Source organism: Condylura cristata, unplaced genomic scaffold (genome assembly GCF_000260355.1).
Source record: "Condylura cristata isolate star-nosed mole 26May11 unplaced genomic scaffold, ConCri1.0 scaffold00025, whole genome shotgun sequence".
Lineage (NCBI taxonomy): Eukaryota > Metazoa > Chordata > Mammalia > Eulipotyphla > Talpidae > Condylura > Condylura cristata.
In genome coordinates, this window is record NW_004567126.1 from 4,055,333 (window position 1) to 4,070,560 (window position 15,228).

General features: G+C 38.9%; 2 protein-coding genes across 3 annotated transcripts in view; both read right to left on the minus strand.

The window, feature by feature from the left end:
- Positions 1 to 2,222, minus strand: part of LOC101633728 (caspase-13-like) — a 16,580-nt gene extending 14,358 nt beyond the window's left edge. For both annotated transcript variants that reach the window (XM_012729326.1, XM_012729327.1), the window contains exon 1: positions 2,182 to 2,222. In XM_012729326.1, coding sequence (XP_012584780.1) covers positions 2,182 to 2,188 — 7 coding nt within the window. In that variant the 5' untranslated portion in view covers positions 2,189 to 2,222. The remainder of the gene's footprint in view (positions 1 to 2,181) is intronic.
- A 1,791-nt stretch (positions 2,223 to 4,013) lies between these two features.
- On the minus strand, positions 4,014 to 8,118 carry LOC105854047 (caspase-1-like). The gene is made up of 5 exons (XM_012729386.1): positions 8,057 to 8,118; positions 6,360 to 6,571; positions 4,991 to 5,100; positions 4,453 to 4,551; positions 4,014 to 4,080 (listed from the first exon to the last, which is right to left on the minus strand). The coding sequence occupies exons 1-4, from the start codon at positions 8,116 to 8,118 to the stop codon at positions 4,453 to 4,455; spliced, it is 483 nt and encodes a 160-aa protein (XP_012584840.1). The 3' UTR covers positions 4,014 to 4,080.
- Between the last annotated feature and the right edge of the window lie 7,110 nt (positions 8,119 to 15,228).

The following is a 15,228-nucleotide window of genomic DNA, read 5'->3' on the forward strand; positions in this document are numbered from 1 at the left end:
AGACACCCTATCAATGGGGAGAAAATTTTTTACGTCATACAGCTGACAAAGGACTCATCACAAAGATACCAAGAACTCACACAACTTAAGAAAAACAAGGTAAATAACCTAGTCAAAAGCTGGGCTCTAGAATTTAAAATATACTTCTCCAAAGATGAAATGCAAATGACAAATAGACATATGAAAAAATATCCAACATTCCTCATAGTGAGGGAAATACAAATCAAAGCACAATGAGATACCACCTTATACTAGTAAGAATGGCACATGTTAAAAACCAAAATAACAGCAACAAATGTTGGGGAAGATGTGGTGAAAAGGAACTCTCCTCCACTGGTGGGAATGCAAACTGGTGCAACCACTATGGAAACTGGATGGAGAGTCCAGTTTACTAAAAGTGGAGCTGTCATTTGACCCAGCAATTCCACAACTAAGGATCTCCCCAAAAGACACAAAATTATTCATTCAAAAGACACCTACATCCCTATGTTTACTGCAGCTCTATTTGTAATAGATAAGACTTAATGCCCAAAACAGACAACTGGATCAAGAAGGTGTGACATATACGCAATGGAATACTTTCAGCTATACAGAAGTTAAGCTAATGCCAATTTGCAGTAATATGGGTGGAGTTAGAAGGGATTGTGCTCACTGAAATAAGTCAGAAAGAAAAAAATTATATCAGATGGTTACCCTATATTCCAATGTTTCCCTATATTCCCTTTATTCACTGGAATATAGGGAAACCAAATAAGGGATCAAGGGTAAAAATAACATTATAAAAAAAAAAAAAAGAAAGAAAATCAATAAAACAAAACTAAATAAAAAATAACCAGACAGCTATACGCCAGAGATATTCTGCAGAGGAGGGAGAAGGAGAGAGTAAAAAACACAGGCAGTAAAGAGCACAAGGGACTGTGGTTATGGTGCAAGGGTGAATTTTATGGGGACTATATCTGATGTAAAAATATACAAATAAAGAAATTATAAAATAAATAAGGATGCATGAAGAAAGCAGCAAGAAAGGAAGAGACACAATAGCAGGAGTAATGCTATGAACATATTTTTAAAAAGTCTAAAACCATGCTCTTGAGGGATTAGTGGAAAAATGAGTAAATACATTTTTAAAAGTAGAAACATGTCTTAAAATATTTGATTTTTTTTTCTTGAAGGTCATAAGGGGTCTTGTATGTTAATTGCACTAACAATACCTATAATTTAATAACTCTATGATAATCAACTGATCATCTTCCCATTTATTAATCTGAAAAAAAAAAAAAAAACTATGCCAGGCCAGCCATGTAAGAACAATTTGTAGATCTCCTAAAGATTGTAAATACCTGCAATCAAGACAACTCAAGCTCAGGGAGGGGAAAGTAATCATATTTTAAGATGATTTGGTTTTGTTATAGGACTTAGAAATCACTGAATTAATTGAACTCTTCCTTTTTAAATGAAACAAAGGTCATAAAAGTGATGTCACATGTTTGGCTGCTAGCTGTATAAACAGTGACACCATCTCTGAGACATTTTTGGTTTCTGGGTAAGAGACTAGAGCTGGATGGATGGGGGGGTGTTTAAATCCTAGCAAAAGGGAGGCCAGTTTAAAAACTGTTAGCAGTACAAAAAATTCTACACTAGTGAGCTGTTAGAAAGCTATAAAGAAAGGGAAAAACTTCAAGTCACTTTGAAAACACCAAACACCGAGAGAGTGTACTCAGTACAAGAGAGAGCAGAGGGGCAGATGGGGCAGATCCCCCAGCCTCCCTTATCTGCCTGGCTGAGCCATGTTTAGGACCTTGATGACTAATAGGGAAACTAGAGGAAGCAGGCATTTCAGAATGCATTTACAACCCATCAGAATTTAAGTCCCCCCTCCCCCAATTTGCCATCCTATCAACATCTGCATTATTTTAAAATGAAAAAGAAAAAAAAAATACACACCAGAATTGTCTCTTACACAAGTAACTTGCTCTATTGGTGATGACCCTCCCTCTGATGACCAGAAACTGAAATGAAGGGTTTAACCTTTCCTGAGAGATACCTGGAGATCTGCTCTCTTCAGCAGCTCTAAGGTAGGACCTTCGTTGTACATGCTGTCACCTCACTTCCTTATCTCTGCCTCTCCCAGACCTAACACCCAAGTCCTCGACCCATAAACAGAAAAGAAGCCCTACTCACCAGCCATGGGAAGCAGCTTCAGCCCTTCCCTGCTTGAAGAAAGCCTCAGACTACAAAACGAAAGTTACTGGAACTTTCCTGAGTGCAGGGGGTGGAGCATCTATTCAGAAAACAGCTTACACAACTTCAGAAAATCCCCTGTGTACAGCGAATGGACTTTCCTGTCCTGTGTGGTAAAACTTCTTCCTTAGGGAAGTGAAAACTGGAAAGATAATGAATTCCCTACACCTTGCACCTCTGCCTGCTTTGTGGCTCCTTTTCCTCCCTGTCCTTAGTGCCCCACCCCTCCTCCTCGCTATCCTTCACCTTCTAATCTCAGTGTTTCTTTTGCTTGCCTAAAAATGCAAATCAGGGAGTAGTGAAAATCTACAAGTATTTTTAGTTCTAGATAAGGAGATAAGAATTTCCCATACAGCTTCAACCTCTTTCCTGCATGATCTCTTTTGGTGGGATGATGCTTCCCTTCCTGTGGCCCTGACATCCTAGTGTTTCTCACCTGTCATCAGGTAATTCTGCAGATGTCTCCAGGCCACTCCTCTCCAGCTTTCCTTTTACTGTCTAAGCCACCCTTAACACTTAATGTTTACTAAGGAGGGCTGTTCATTTCCCTGTTTTGATAGTCTCTGAACAGTGACTGGTCAGAGATGCAGTCTCAGGTGATAGGGGAATGAATGCACCTTGTGCAAAGAGGTTTGCCCAGGTCAATGGACAAAGAAAACAAGAAACCTGTGATATGTTCGTTTTGAAGTTTTCACAAAGCAGGAATTTGCCTTTACTTGTCATGGATTATAATTAGAAAGGGCTCCTGAGCCTAGTTCTACCACTGCTTCTTCTTCTAACCTTGCTGAATGCTGGGTGTTTGGGTTCTACTGAATAAAATTTAAAATAACCCCACTACTAGGCCCTCCCTGTTGGCACAATGGGTTAGGATGCAGCACTGCAAGCTCGCCACCGCCACTTCAGGGCGAGTACGATCCCTGGCCCCGGAGGTGACCCACATGGTGCGGCAGACCTCTCCTTTCTTACCCGCTGCTCCCCTCAACAGTGTACTTCATCAGTTCGCCTGTTCTACTCCCCACTCTGTCTCTGGTGAATCCTCTCACTGCCCCTGTACCTCTGGCCTGTACCCCAGTTCTGTATGCAGAAATTAATAAATCTTTAAAAATAAATAAAAAAATAACCCCACTCCTGACCCAGCAGGGTGGGATACATAAGGGACAGGAATGAGGCCAGAAGTGCTTCCATGTTAGGGCAGTGACTGGGACCAGACACCCCAGCAGAAAACTGGTGCAAAATGGAGCCCCAACTTAAAAAGCCTGCAAAACAATATAAAAGAGCAGCAGTCCTCCAGGTGCACAGAGTCTGCATTCTCACCTGCTGCTTCTTTTATCAGCATATCTCAATAAACCCATCTGTTCTGTTCCTCAGTCTGTCTCTTATGAATTCCTTAATCCCCACACACAACCGCTTTCACCCTGGTCTTCTTCCCACAACTTAGGGCTCTGTCAGTTGTACACTCTGGGACTTTGGTGAGTCACTTAGCACACAGGGTGCTGATCTGCATCTTCCTCACTGAGGCCAAGTCCTCTGAAATAGGTGCCTGCTGCAGTTTGCCTCTGAGCCCTAAAGCACGAAGCCCTGAAATGGTTTCTATAAGAGTGGTGCTTTAGCCAATGGAATCTTTATGGACAGAGACTAAGACACCAAGTCCATAACCCGGTGACCTGCTTCTTCAACTCCTGTTATCCTGGGCTAGCAAAAGAAAATCAAGGCAAAATTGCATCTTTATATCCTGATTAAAGAACATTTATTGATATTCTTATTTCTGGAATGTTCGAAGTAATGTCACCTGCAGACATGTTTTCAAGAGCAGGTGCAGCATAACAGTCTCCTGGCATCCTACGGGAAAAGGAGAAAAAACAAACAAAAATTAAATTGTGCACAATAGTGAAATCCCTCTATCTACCGGGTGTACATACACAGGCAAAGACAGGCCCATCAGCCCACGACTACGTGCTGCTCTGCTGAGGTGAGGGGAGGAAGCTGCCACTAACTGCCATCACCTCCGACTGCTTCTCACTCGGTATCAGCAGGCCTGAGAGGGCCACGGAGCTCAGCAGAGCCGTGAGCAGCCACCCTGCACTACAGCCCCGGTTGTCCCTGTTGTTACTCTGGGGCCTGCACACCCACGTGACCAGGTGAAACTCCACTGTCCCCTCAACCTCACCCCACCACACACATCTGTCCACACACACTCATGTGATTACTCACTTAGAGTCCTGGAAAGAGGTAGAAAAGTCTTGTCAAAGTCACTCTTTCAGCGGTGGGCATCTGTGCCCTGCCTTCTGGCAGCTCAAAGGAAAACCGAACCTGGATGGGACAGATAATCAGTAGATTTTTTTTTTTTTTTCCTGAGGGAAGACTCTTTAGCTCAGCTTAAGAGACTATGCAGAGTATAGAAAAGTAAATAAGGAACTCTTGTATGTTAATTGCACTAACAGTACCTATAATTTAATAACTGTTTGATAATCAACTGATCACCTTCCTATTATTAAAAAAAAAAAAAAAAAAAACGAAAAAACACCTGCCAGGCCAGCTGTGTAGAACAATTTGTAGATCTCCCAAAGATCTACAGCTGTTAAAGTCATAGCAATGTGCCTATGCAAATGGGGAGTGGCCACCAGACATTCCCAGTCTTGGGTGGCTTTCCACTTTGCTCACTCACCAAAGGGCATTTTTACAGCTGTTCCCTGGGTTTCTAGTTGCAATAGTCAAACAACCAGAGATGCAGAAGAATCTAAGTCCCTACCTTTCGGAAAATTTCCTCCAGGTCACAGCACCAAGCATATTCTTGAAATTTTTCTATGAGTTTTAAAATAAAGAGACAGCCATGTGTGGGATGTCTCAAGGAAACATTATCTGTGAATGAAGCAATTTGCAAATCTCACTTGAGGCTGTTGATTGCCACAGAGCTGGAAGCACTAGAGTTTCCTCGCTAGCTGAGATAGACTGTTCATATTATGCTATTCTCACACTTTCATCTGTACACTCCCAGCTCATTTTTTGAGTATATTCTGAATGTATTTGTACTTGTAAGCCACAATTTTTTTTTTCTGGAATCCTAAATCTATATATATTTTTCAGCTTTTTTTTGTTTTGTTTTTGTTATTGTGCTAAGATTGGTTTACAAATGCAATACCTAGTTACAGGATCACATATCTTCATCTGAATGTCTGCACCACACACCCACCACAAGGCACCCAACCACCACAGATCACGGGGTCCCCTCCTCACAATATGTGAGGGCAAGGGTGGGTGCTATATGGGTGCAGATTTTAGGCTGAATAGTCTCTGAGTTCAGAGACTACTGATATAGTAGAGAGGGAGAGAAAGGCTGAATGGGGTGAGGACTGGTCCTTGGGGAAAAAATACCTGATAGTAAAACCACTTCCTGACTCTGACTTAATTATACTCTGAAATACAATGGTCTAGCTATAACAGGAGTGAATGATTCCTGCCACAAAGACATATCTGAAGATTACATATAATGTCTCACATGTGTTTAGAAAATAGAAGATGCATAATACCCAGTGTATACATGGTAACTTATATGATTTCAATTTACACACTCTATAAAATAATAGTTCGAATCAAGTACTATCAGTCACAGTCACTGAGACAAAAGTTAGCTAAATATGAAAATGGCAGAGTCAAAAAATGCAATCTGAGAAATAATTTTGAAAGGCAAGGTATAACAGTCTCTTAATGGAGAGAAATATTAAACATGATGTTATATTACATAGTAGAGAAATAAAACATGCAAAAAATAAGAGAAATGTATATCAGCTGCTGTGCATGTAAGTATGAACATGCTTCTACCAACATTTTATTCTGTAATCATGGTCATTACATAGATAATGAGAAGAGATTAAAATTCTTTTTCAAACTGCAATCATTTATGAAGCTAGTTCCTGTTAGGAAAATGGGTGGGAAAGGTAGAAGCAGGTATTTGTGAAGGCCTTTTACAAATTAAAGACATCGATGTTCATTTTTCACAGAGAATCTCTATAATCTATTTTGGATTAACTTGGAGAATATGGTTTGTTAGTACAATCTGAAAATAACTGATTTCCTACACTAATGATGCTGACAAAGATCACCTGGTAGACAAAGATTACCTGGTGTGGAAGAGCAGAAAGCAATAAAATCCTTCTCTATATGGGCTCTCTTAATAGAATCATCCTCATAGTCTTCAGGAAACAGTGAAGAGCTGTTTGCATAAGCTCCTCCTGAATCTCTTACCCAGGCCACTCCTAGTCCCTCTGGAAAGACAAGATGTGGTTTCTTGTTATGACCAGCCACCAAAAGAGCAACTTCCTCTGTGATGCCTCTATTCAGTCAAATTTATTAATTTATCTGTCACTCTTTTTCAAGCATATTCACTTAAGGAATATTTCAGGATATTTCTGGTCAATAATTCTTCCTCTCCCCATCTTCAGCGGAGTCCCAATGATGTCCCAAAATCAGAGTCTTAAGAATTAAAGTTGTCTCTGTTGAAAGTTGAAAATGTAACATGCATTCACTAACTAGTCATAACTTACAGAAGCTAATTATTTTTGGACAGTAGGTGTTTGATACTGAGGAACAGACCCAACGAAACTGAAAAATATTGGATGCATGATATTTAGAGATCTTAGAGATCTTTCACCAAATCTGGTAGCCACAGCAGAGCTGCTGCCTTTTCTTCCCTTACCCTTTGGTCAGTTTCTACAGGCAAAGCTGGAGGCTTTTTCCTGCCCTGAGGATTACTTTAACAAGTATATCTTCAGATGAGTATGTATGTAGTGGACTAAACTTACTTCAACTCTGTGAAACCTGCCTACACTAGTCACTGTTGCTCTGTGAAGGGTTAGTGGAGCTGACCCTCCCACATCCAATAGCATAAGGCCCAGCCTCTCTTCCTCTATGTAGTGGATTGGGTAGACAACAGGAAGACGTGTGAAGAGAAAGTGAATTTTGGGAGGACCTAGGACATAGGCTGGGTGGTTTCTTGAGAATCCCAAGAGACTAGAAAAAAAGCCCTACCTCTGTCTATTCAATTGTTTCTCAGTAATCTTGATGCAGGCTGAGTTTTAGAAAAAAAACATGAACTTGACACTGGCATCAGCTGAAGGATGATACTCTTTGCCTTTGGTAATATTATTCTTAGGATACTTTTTTTTTTTTTAAGATTTATTTATTTGTGCATACAGAACTGGGGTGCAGGCCAGAGGCTCAGGGTCTGTAAGAGGCTTCACCAGAGACAGAGAGGGGAACAGACCAGGCAGATTGACGAAGTACACTGCTGAGGGGAGCAGCGGATGGGCCAGGAGAGGTCTGCCACGCCATGTGGTCACCTCCGGGGCAGGCGGGAATCGAACTCATGTGGAAGCGGCTTTAGATTCTCAGTGCTGTGCTTTAACCTGCTGTGCCACCAGGGATGCCCCCTGGATACTGTTTTAAACATATCAACACAAGAAGCCTTATGGACAGTAATTATATCTTTAAATATGCTTTGTGCTTATGCTTTTCCACTAGAATATAAGTACTTCCTATTCAGTCATGTTATAAAACTTTTTTTGACTCGTAATGACTGTAAAATTGTCATAAGTCCCCCTCAAAATGAGAACTAACAAATCTACAAAACCACTATTAGCATTCTGTAATGGGGTTGAAAATAGAATGGTGTCTATGGGAAGTTTCATGATAACCTCCTTGCTTAAAGAACCTATGAAAGACTACCACCACCCACCCTCACAAGCATTCATTCTCTAGCCACATGTATTTGGTGAAAACCATTGATTCTCTTCTGATTTTCACATACAGAGCACATTACCTCTCCAGCCCTTTGTCTATGTATTCTCTGGAATTCTTCATCAGGGCAAAGCTTGATGCCATCTATTGATTTCACTGACTCAGTTGGTCTGGCCTCAAGCTCTGGAGGAACTGCAGGATACATACATCATATAAATTACCACAGCTGCTTCTGTGACCATCAACCTAATTAGCAGCTAAGAATATTTACAGAAAAGGAAAATTCTGTGAAGAAGTTTTCTTAATATGTATAGTTGTAGCTAATGTTTAGTGAGGATTAAGGAGGCAGGGAGAATTGTGTGATAGAGAATGCAGTTGTGCCCCCAGAAAGAAAAATGTATTGTCCCCAAAATGCAATCATAGATTATTATTATTTTAAAGAAAAAGTCTTGGTAACATGGGTTTAATTGTAGTCTTGCCATAGTTAGCAGAAAAGTTTGATTTTTTTTCCCACTAATTTTATTCTAGAATACTCACTCACCCATATGGACTTGCTGTTATCGCTGAGCAAAAGTATATTAAATACTATTTATTGTTGGAAATATGAGTCACACCTATAAATTTTAAATTGTCTTATGTCCACATTATAAAAAATGAACAGATGATATTAATGTTAACATATATTTCCTACTAATGCATTAGATCTATATATATAATAGTCCCAATTCAAGTTCTTAGTAGTCACATTGGCTTACCACATGTGACTCGTAATCCACACAACACATCAGATACAAACATCTAACACAAATACTGAATCTATTTTTAGCAACCTAAGCCTGAACTGAACTCACCTTCCCATGAGAGATGGACCTCACTGAGTCTTCATCCTGTACTGAAGTTAGCTATTTACAGGAGAAATGCTGTCTAGGAACCAGAGCATGCTACCTAATATGGATGTCCTTATTCCAAATTGCTGAACAAACAGCAGTATTTTCAACCCATGTTTAATATGTGAGGAACTAACTCCTCCCTCTTGGAAAAGTTTACTTCTGATGCATCCTGACCTAGTCACTAGAGAAATGTACGTGTCTCCAGCATGGCTTGTCCTCATCTGGCTGAGGGTGTGCAAGAGTGTGGGAAAGCCCAGAGCCCTCCTTTGGACGTCAGGAAGAGGAGAAATTTACAGAAGAAATTAAGAGGAATATACCAGAGGGGATGTAACCAAGCTTTATTTCGTGAGAAGAAACCATTATCTTCAGTTACAATATTATCCTGTATAAAAGTTTCTATTACTGTAGTTTATTATATTTTTTTTACTTCACTTTTTCCAATGTGTTTTTGGATATATATTTTTTAATAAGTACCTTTATAGAAGTGATGCTAACAACATAACAGCTATTTAGATGCAGCAAATTTTAGGCTTTAAGTTACCACCATTTCTGAATTATTTCTTTTTATGGATTATATAGTGAAATGTTGTTTCCCTTCTCGTTCCAGAAGACGACCAGCATGGAGCAATACAGGGTCCTGGAACACAGCTGTCTAGAAGGTATGTGTTCCAACTAAAAGTTCCTCCTTTCTTTCTAATTTATGCAGCTTTGGTAAACTAAAATTTAACAAACATCACCACCTAGAACATTATATGTGTCTGTGTATAAATATATCCTTTGCAGATAAAATTGGAAATTAGATAGATACTTTTTGAAGTAAAACTAGCATGAACATGAATCTGTAAATTTCAAAACAATATATGGTGTAACTTGCTCTCCAACAGGAGAGTTCCAACAGGAACTCCCATTAGCCTAGTAGCACATAAGAAAGAAGTAAGAGACTCAGGAACCTATGTAAAAATTGTAATATCTGATACTTATCTGTTATATAATGAAATGACCAGGAAAACCCTTAAACTGATAGAAAAAGCAGAGTCCTTTCTCCTGGTGAGGGCAGGAATTCAAGGAGCTAGCTCTCTCACTAAGTAGCATTACCCAACACAGAGTATGCAGGTATGAAAGTTGGTTAAGTAAGAGTAAACAAATACCTTGGTGAATGCCCACCCCATTCGCTGAATGAGAATGGAGACTATATCAGAACTTTATCCACATCCAAAGGCCTGGCATGGCCTTTACATATTCTGTAGCACACCCTACTTCCTGGCCCCCTGGTCCACCATCGTGTGGGTGTCCTGGAGTCATTCTGGAGGCTGCATGTGCAGGCAGAGCTGAGGGAGACACTGGACACGTCATGAGAGTGACCATGCCTCCTCCTGTCTACAGCAATTCTACAGTCAGCTGTGATATTTCAGTTTAATTCAATGCTTATAGTGATTCCTGGGGTTAGTAACGTTTTGAAGCTCCCACTACTTCAATTCTGGTTCTCCTTTGCTGAATTATTTCTGACTTGAAAAAATTGTCAGTCCCCCCCTTCCAAAGTTTAAGAGACAGAAATAAACCTGCACAAGGACTTAAATATTTACACTTAAATTTTAATGAGAAAACAACCTAAGCCACCATTTTGAAAATGTATATGATTAGCATGAGTATCTGCTAGTGAGTGTGTTCCTTTCTATAGGAAGGACTTTTTAGAAAGCTACTTTGCAGTCTTAGGTCTTCACAATCTCTGTTGTCTTTTGTTCTTTATTGCTTATATTACGGTAAACTCTAATTTCAGGACAGGGATTTTAAGTTAAACCCTGTGGCATATTGAGTCTGCTACTGATGATATTAAGTCCAGTAATATTCTGGTCAAAAATTTTGGAAGATTTTATTGAACAATTCCTAGGTATTTTTCCTGATGTTATGATCATATTACATGAACCACGAAATGGCTATGCATTGCAGAATTCTAAATACTAGAAATTAAAGATAGTTATAATAACTGATATTAATTGCATATATGTTTTACATTTGTCCATCCTGTGTTATTTGCCTGCAACTGCCTCGGACTCTGCTAAGAGCAATTATGTTCTAATGAAGCATACAGGTATGCTCTGGATTAAGAAACCTAATAGAGTACATTCCTATCTAGGTAGAAAGGGTATTTAAAAAGTGGAATAAATTTGCTAGTGGGGATAAGTGATTTTACTTTTGTAATGTGAAGTGAAAATGCAGAATATACACTAGAGGTAATGGACTCTGGAGCTCAGAGAATTCTGGCTGAGATCTAAAATCGAGGCAGTTGTCATCCTGACCTGCTGTTGTGCACCTAGTCATACAAAGTTGTGAAGAAGTTACTGGAAATGCCCCATTTCACAGATGGTGAGACTGATGCCTGGGAAACTTAAGAATGAAATCACATATGCCCAAGTGACTTGGGCTGAGTTCAACTTCAGGTATCCTTTACTACTAAGTCTCTACAATTAGTTCTTTCTGTGCAAACTATACACAAGGACTCAGTTTCTTAGTTTCTTGAACATTGTGTTTCACAAAAGACAAGGTGGCTCTAAACCACTAATGAGAAGTTAGTGAAAAGGATGCTTGTGTAATGCTAGGAAGGAGGGCTTATAGAAGACACTATAGTGGCCTTTATCAAAAATATCAGATGACCATCACTTACCTTCTGTCCTGCTGGAAATTTTGTTCGTGGTAAGCAAAGTGTGTGGGAGGCCATCACTGTTTCTACATGGTTCTCCAAATACAGCGTTCAATATGAGCAATTGATTTGCTCTACAACTGGCCGCTACAAACTCTTCCCATTGTTTTTTAAATGTTAGCTCATCTTCATAAATGAAGCTGTTTAAATGTTCAAGTTCTTCCCATAGATATTCTTTGTGAGAATTTTTCAAATCCTTATATAGATTTCCATTGTTTTCCTTTCCTGTGAGAAATAAAAATACCCCTTCACCTGAGGGGACAGCTTAGAGGAAAATTTCCTGTCATCAGAGAGCTCCCTGGAATGTGAAAGATACTTAAAAGGCTTCTGACTATGGACCATCTCCCCACCATCTACACTGTATCATCCTGTAGTGTTCTCTTAGCCCATTAGATACATCTGAGGCTGTGTCTTTAGTTCAGATTTTTTAGTAATTTCTGAGCTTGCCTTTCTGACATAGGGCCTAATACCAAATTCAGGTATTGAATCCACTGTATTCAATTTCTTGTGATTTTCTCACAATAGTGTAAGATCTCCTTTCAAGGAACATCCACATTTTTGACTGGACCATGCATTCCTCCCACAGATGATAGGGTCTTCCCTCTGTATTTAATGCTGTGGGTGAAAAGAGCTGTGCCGTTCAATCTACACCCCATTCCTGCATCTTAGTATGTAAAATACTTAAAGGCACTCACATGTTTGCTGAACAGACACATCAAGGAATGAATTCACCTAAAGTCCTTATACTTCAAGATCTTATCTAAGTCAAAATTTAGAATTAAAAATAACCTGAAAATTCAGAACTGAAAGTCAACTTTAAGGTATATTAGTTAGATACCAGAATAACTGATTATTGTCTGACACAATTTCCAAGTTTTCAGTGAATATATACATCAAAGTCATACTTTTATTTTTAACCCCACAGATATGAAGTAGTAAATGAGGAGGCAAGATGCCTCATTAAATCTAATCTCATACTAAAAAAGTTTTCTATTCCATCTGGAAGCAAAAATAATTTAGACATAAAAACACACTTTATAAAGAAAATGGGACAGGAATTGAAACAAAAACCTGGCTCAGAAGTATCACGTTCATTATCCATGCTATCTTGAATTATTGTTTCAATAAATGTTTTTTTAAAACTATAATGAGAAAGAAACATGGAATTATAACACATACACAAAAATTGAACTGATACCAGTCAACTTAATGATTGTTAATATCTCTTATGCATTTATGATAATTAAAAGCAATATATATGTGTGTGTGTGTGTGTGTATCAGTTTATAAATCTCTTTACTGAATACTATATAAATATTTGTATATTTGTATGCCAGACCTTCGCAAATATCCACTGAGATAGCTAATATCTCCCCTATTTTATAGAACATTTAAGTAAAATAATCATGCAGCTAGTATTCAAATTCAGTTCTTAAACCATATGTTTGTAGTTAACCACAATGCAGCTTCAGTAATAATAATTAGTATTAATTGACTCCTATTGGTGCCGAGTGGCTGATATCAGTTTTCAAAGGACTATGGAGTTGGAATGTGTGTGCTTTGGCAATGGGCATCCTGGCATAATAACAGCTGAAGGAAGGGACCCTATACTTTCTAAATACTAGCAATATATAGTAATGGTACCTCAAAGAAATAACTCCATATAAATATAGAAGTATTTGCATTATACAGAAATAGAGAGGTAAAATAATTTATCCAAATTATTTGTATAGTACACAGTGTGCATATTTTTTTAAAAGATTTATTTATTTGTGCATACAGAACTGGGGTACAGGCCAGAGGCTCAGGGGTGGTGAGAGGCTTCACCAGAGAGAGTGGGGAGCAGAACAGGCAGATCGATGAAGTACACTGCTGAGGGGAGCAGCGGGCGGGTCAGGAGAGGTCTGCCACGTGGTCACCTCCGGGGCAGGCGGGAATCCAACTCATGTGGAAGTGGCTTTAGCTTCTCAGTTCTGTGCTTTAACCGGTTGCGCCACAAGGGAGGGCCCACAATGTGCATATTAAGTAGGGGAAGAGATTCAAGTTCAGGTGCTCAAAATCCAGAATACCCCCTTTAAATCATCAAACACTATTACATGTTATTTAATAGTCATTTGATAGAATAAAAGGTGTTTTAGAGACTGAGATAAGACTGGATAAATTTCTGTTGGTGGTGTCGTAAGACTCCTTAGAAAAGGAATAGACATACTGGTATTATACTATAGTATGCAAGTGTGAGAACATAGGCTTTCAAGAACTGCAGACAGCATGTACATTCCGGTGTGGAATATGCATTCTGCTGAGTGTGATTTTCTATTTCATTTAGTTGTGTCCTTCACATGCTGGTGGATAGTTGACTGAAAGCATGAAATGGGGAGAAATGCATAAACAATAAAACAAAAGAGGTTTTCCCTCAGTTTCTCTTCTCATAAGCTACACATTCTCTCGGTTTCAGTTGTTAAAAAAAGTTTTCTTTAAGTTTGTATAGTCAACCCAGATGTAGACACCCAAACCAAGACTCATATCCATCTCTTCCATATTCCATAAAGTTGTTCAACTCAACCTTCCAAAGTTAAACTTGTTAGTTTTCATTCATCTGTTCCCTTCACTCGTATGTGAAATATAATCACCAGATACACCAAAATAATGAAATGACCTCTTTTGTTCTTTCTGTTGTCTTCAATCCATCTCACTTAAAGTGGCATTGATTTTTTTTTTTGCTGAATATTTGCAATCACACCATCTCTCATTTCTAACTATACATTACTGACACTCTTTGTCCCCTTAAATATTCCAAGAACCTTCAAGTCTACACTTGCTTCCTTCCGATCTGTTCTTTGACGTGAGGCAGCGTGGGTGTTCTAACATCTAGTTTGATCATGAAATCTGTCCACTTAATCTTGGTCTTCTCATTCAGCTTCAAATTCTGCCACCTGGCTCATTACAGACTTTCTTTCAGTTCCTAGCAAGCCTTTACTTAGGGATTTCTCTGTGTGGTGTTATCCACCTGACATCACTTCCTGCACCTACTTGTTTATTATTCAACCTTAGGCTACTTACACCTTCCTTCAGAGAACCCTGCCTGAATGCTGAAGACTAGAGAGTCAGAGATACATTCTCCTAGGGCATCTTTTTCCTGAGGACAGGATCAATTATTAAGTAAGTAGCAACAAATAAGCCATATTTGGCTTTTTTTAATATGTAATAAACCACTTCACAATTTTCAAGTCTTTTTCTAATAACGCTCTGTGACTATCCAGGAAACAGTGAAACCATCCTGTTTGGTGAAAAGGAGACTGTGGTTATTAATTTAACCTAATGCTTCCCTGGCTCAAGTTTAGTTAGTACTAAATTGATAGAAAGAAAAGATGAATCCTTACATCTTAGGAGTTTGAGTCAAGAGGCATACATGAAATATATACTCTGAGAAGAATTATGTGGCTAAGGAAAAAATCACAGACATAAGCACAATAATTAGGAAGCAAGAACAAAGCAATGAGAAAGTGTCAGACACAAATGCAGGGATAAATACTATGAACAAGTGTTTATGGTTTATTAATTCATTCATTCATCCATTCATTCATTCATGACTTAGAAAAACTAGACTGTAGGCCAGACATAAGGAAGATGTGTGGGGAGGGGGGTGGTTGCGATGACAGGATTCAC

What these genes read in the sequence shown, in the direction of transcription:
- LOC105854047 (XM_012729386.1), bottom strand. Translation starts at nt 8,118, where the DNA reads ATGGCATCAAGCTTTGCCCTGATGAAGAATTCCAGAGAATACATAGAC. An exon ending in ATAGACAAAGGGCTGGAGAG is followed by an intron (nt 6,572 to 8,056) that starts GTAATGTGCTCT and finishes TTGACTGAATAG; the next exon opens with AGGCATCACAGAGGAAGTTG. An exon ending in TTTCTGCTCTTCCACACCAG is followed by an intron (nt 5,101 to 6,359) that starts GTAATCTTTGTC and finishes CTTCATTCACAG; the next exon opens with ATAATGTTTCCTTGAGACAT.